Source organism: Aphis gossypii, chromosome 2, assembly GCF_020184175.1.
Source record: "Aphis gossypii isolate Hap1 chromosome 2, ASM2018417v2, whole genome shotgun sequence".
In the NCBI taxonomy this organism is placed as follows: Eukaryota; Metazoa; Arthropoda; class Insecta; order Hemiptera; family Aphididae; genus Aphis; species Aphis gossypii.
The window spans coordinates 8,252,663-8,255,696 of NC_065531.1; the positions used below are offsets into that span (position 1 = coordinate 8,252,663).

Here is a 3,034-nt window from a genome sequence, read left to right on the forward strand (position 1 = left end):
TAAAATGTCATAATTTGTAATCATAATTCATAAACATGGTTCATTATTGAGTATATTATGAAAATCTAAGAAATTTTTCCTCGGAAGACTAACTTTATAATATCGTATTACAAACAATACAAATTACAAACCTTATTTAATAAAAAAAATTATGTTAGTAATGTTATCCACAGACCACAATAATAAGAACTTAAATCATTTATTTTTAGAAACATTTATATTTTATTTAATTGGATTTAATACCATTTTAATGTGGCAGTTTCATCACATTATTGATAAACAAGATTCAATAAATACATAAATATTTTAGTAAAGTTACAACTTCATATTAATATAGTGATATAGATCATCTTGTGTAAGAAAGAGGTATCTATCATGAGCGAAGGTTAGGGGGGGGGGGGTCAATCACCCCCCGAATTTAAAGATAAAACAATTTTTAAATAAATATTGTGAATTAAACTTGATGCATATCAAGACTAAAATCCCCTACGGAGATATTTCCTACCTATGCCCATTGCCCATGGTACCTATGATTGATAGATTTTAAAATATTTAAATTTGAATAATATGTAATATGGGTGTATTATGAGTTATGACTAAAGCTCGGATATTAATGAGAGTTTACGATTATCAATAATTCCATTATAATTTTTAATAATATTTTGTTACCTATACAAACAATAAAACAACAATATATTTATTGTTTTTTATAAATTTAAAATAATTTTTATTTACAATCTATGGGTACACTACTAAACACCGTGTTACTATTGGATAAATAAGATATTAATTATAATTAATTAAAATGTATAAAACATTAAGGTCTAACATACTAAAATACATAAATTGTTTATAGAATATGTTAGAAATTACTGAAATAACCTGAGTAAGACAGAATAAATAATACAATACAGTGAATATATATATATTTTTTAGATAAATAAGATATCTAATAATTTGATAGTCAAATACTTAACTAGTATAAATCAGTATTAAAGAAAGTGGTTTTATGGTGGTTATCCAAATTGGATAGATAATCCAATTTTCCACTCATTTTTTTTGTTATTAGTTTTATACAATATCTTATTTTAAAAGTTTTTACAATAAATATAAACTTTTTTGATAGTCCATAATGTTGTTTAGAATTTTAGATGGTTATTTCAGGTTGATGTCTAAATTTTTGTTAAGTGTTAAAAGTGTACCATTGAAAATAAAATCATCACAATAAATATTTATACTAACGTACTTACTTTGGTAAATAAAAACAAATAATATTTAAATAATCGATAACATTTTTGAACTCTCAACCATAATAATAAGTATACACAGAAATTATTGGCAAAGTAGTCATACTACCCTTCTTAATTACAATGTAATTCAGTCCCAGTGGCATAGTTATGGGAGGGATATTGGGATAGATCCTCTCCCCAGAGCCTTTTTTTTTTTAATGTTTAATGCATTAACTTATTAAGCCCTCCACTTTATGTTTAACCAATAAACTATATATCCCTCCCCCCAGAACAAAATCATAACTACACCACTGTTCAGTCCTAACAATTATTCTGGAATGTGCATAAGGATAACATTTTTCTCATTAATACCGCTATAGCTGTCAAATGCACAAATTAAACACATAAGACAATTACAATAATAATCTAAATATAATATTATATATTAATTTACAATAGTATGAATAGAAATACTACAACTATAGTAACTTGTAATTACAAGTTTATAATTAATAAAGTTAATAATTACTAGTCATATTCCCAGCATATATTATAAGATGAATTATAATTTATAATAAGAAATTAAATTTCATGATTAATTTAGGAAGTACAACACATCAATAACACTTTTATAATTATTACTCATATCAACACAAAAACAACTAATACAAAATGTCCATGGTAGACATTTAAATTAATTTACAGTTGTCAGTGACATTCTCTGTTTTGTATGTATAGTTATACTTTAATACTCAAATGTAGAAAGAGCATTTAAAGTATTTTTCTAATTTATAGTCTTGTACCTATGTTATTGTACAGTATTTTAATCTCATCTAATTAAAAATATTAAGTAATGGTGTTTACAATACATTTTATTTCAGATTGATCCATCAATTAATATTTTATTAAGCTTAAAAATTCAAAAAATATACATACACATGTTAGTTTTTTTTTATAATAATTACATCATTTGTATTTTGTATAAACCTTTGATATACTCAAATTTATAAATGTACTACTGAAAATCAAAACAAATGTACATAATATGATTTATTAGGCTAATTAAAATGTATTCATAGGTACCTAATAAAATTCTAAAATAACAAAATATTTAGTCTTTTTTTAATGTTTCTGACAACGGTTTATCCAGCATTAAATCAAGATCATTTTCTTCACGCAGTATGAAGAAATATACCATAAATAAAATTAAGCTTGCGCTGACGATATGAGGTTCATACCATGGACCAAATTCGGCCTTGCTTCCAATTCGAGAATGTTGTGCCTTCCAGTCGTTAGCAGGACTTGTTGTGTATTTCACAGGTTTATTTAACTCTGCATCAATATTGTCATATTTATTGGACATGTTTCGAGTGACTATTAGCGATGACTGCGTTTTATTTTCACTAAAAATGAGTGTTTAAGTTATTAACTACTCATAAATTTGATTAATAAGAAAAATGTGACAACATTACTTGTGCTTTAATAAACCATTAACAATTTTGTTCCTAGCAGCAAACGATCTCCATAACTGTTTTGACAACATTATTGTGGTTGTGTTGTAAAAGTTGATTGCCGTCACTTGGTTACGGTTTGAAAATTCAAGTGGTATCCGACTCGTTAAAGTTTGGATCCAAAGTGGAATCTAAACTTATAATTAATTAATATTAATACAAGACGAAAATCACGATTTACGAATGTTGATATTTGATAATATCATAAGCGACTCATATCGCGGATTTTTCTTATCACTTTGTCCTTTTCACAAGAATAACAGCTGTTATAACATCTGCTGTTGCCTGTTGAAG

General features: G+C 25.6%; 1 protein-coding gene across 1 annotated transcript; it reads right to left on the reverse strand.

Annotated features, from left to right (window-relative positions):
• Positions 1 to 2,083: 2,083 nt before the first annotated feature.
• LOC114124945 (uncharacterized) lies at positions 2,084 to 2,940 on the reverse strand. The gene is made up of 2 exons (XM_027988397.2): positions 2,702 to 2,940; positions 2,084 to 2,632 (listed from the first exon to the last, which is right to left on the reverse strand). The coding sequence occupies exons 1-2, from the start codon at positions 2,770 to 2,772 to the stop codon at positions 2,341 to 2,343; spliced, it is 363 nt and encodes a 120-aa protein (XP_027844198.2). The 5' UTR covers positions 2,773 to 2,940; the 3' UTR covers positions 2,084 to 2,340.
• Positions 2,941 to 3,034: the final 94 nt, after the last annotated feature.

Bases quoted from the DNA above. Each gene is read 5' to 3' on its own strand.
- LOC114124945 (XM_027988397.2), bottom strand. From the start codon at position 2,772: ATGTTGTCAAAACAGTTATGGAGATCGTTTGCTGCTAGGAACAAAATT. The intron at 2,633-2,701 runs GTAATGTTGTCA...ACTCATTTTTAG, and splicing joins AATGGTTTATTAAAGCACAA to TGAAAATAAAACGCAGTCAT.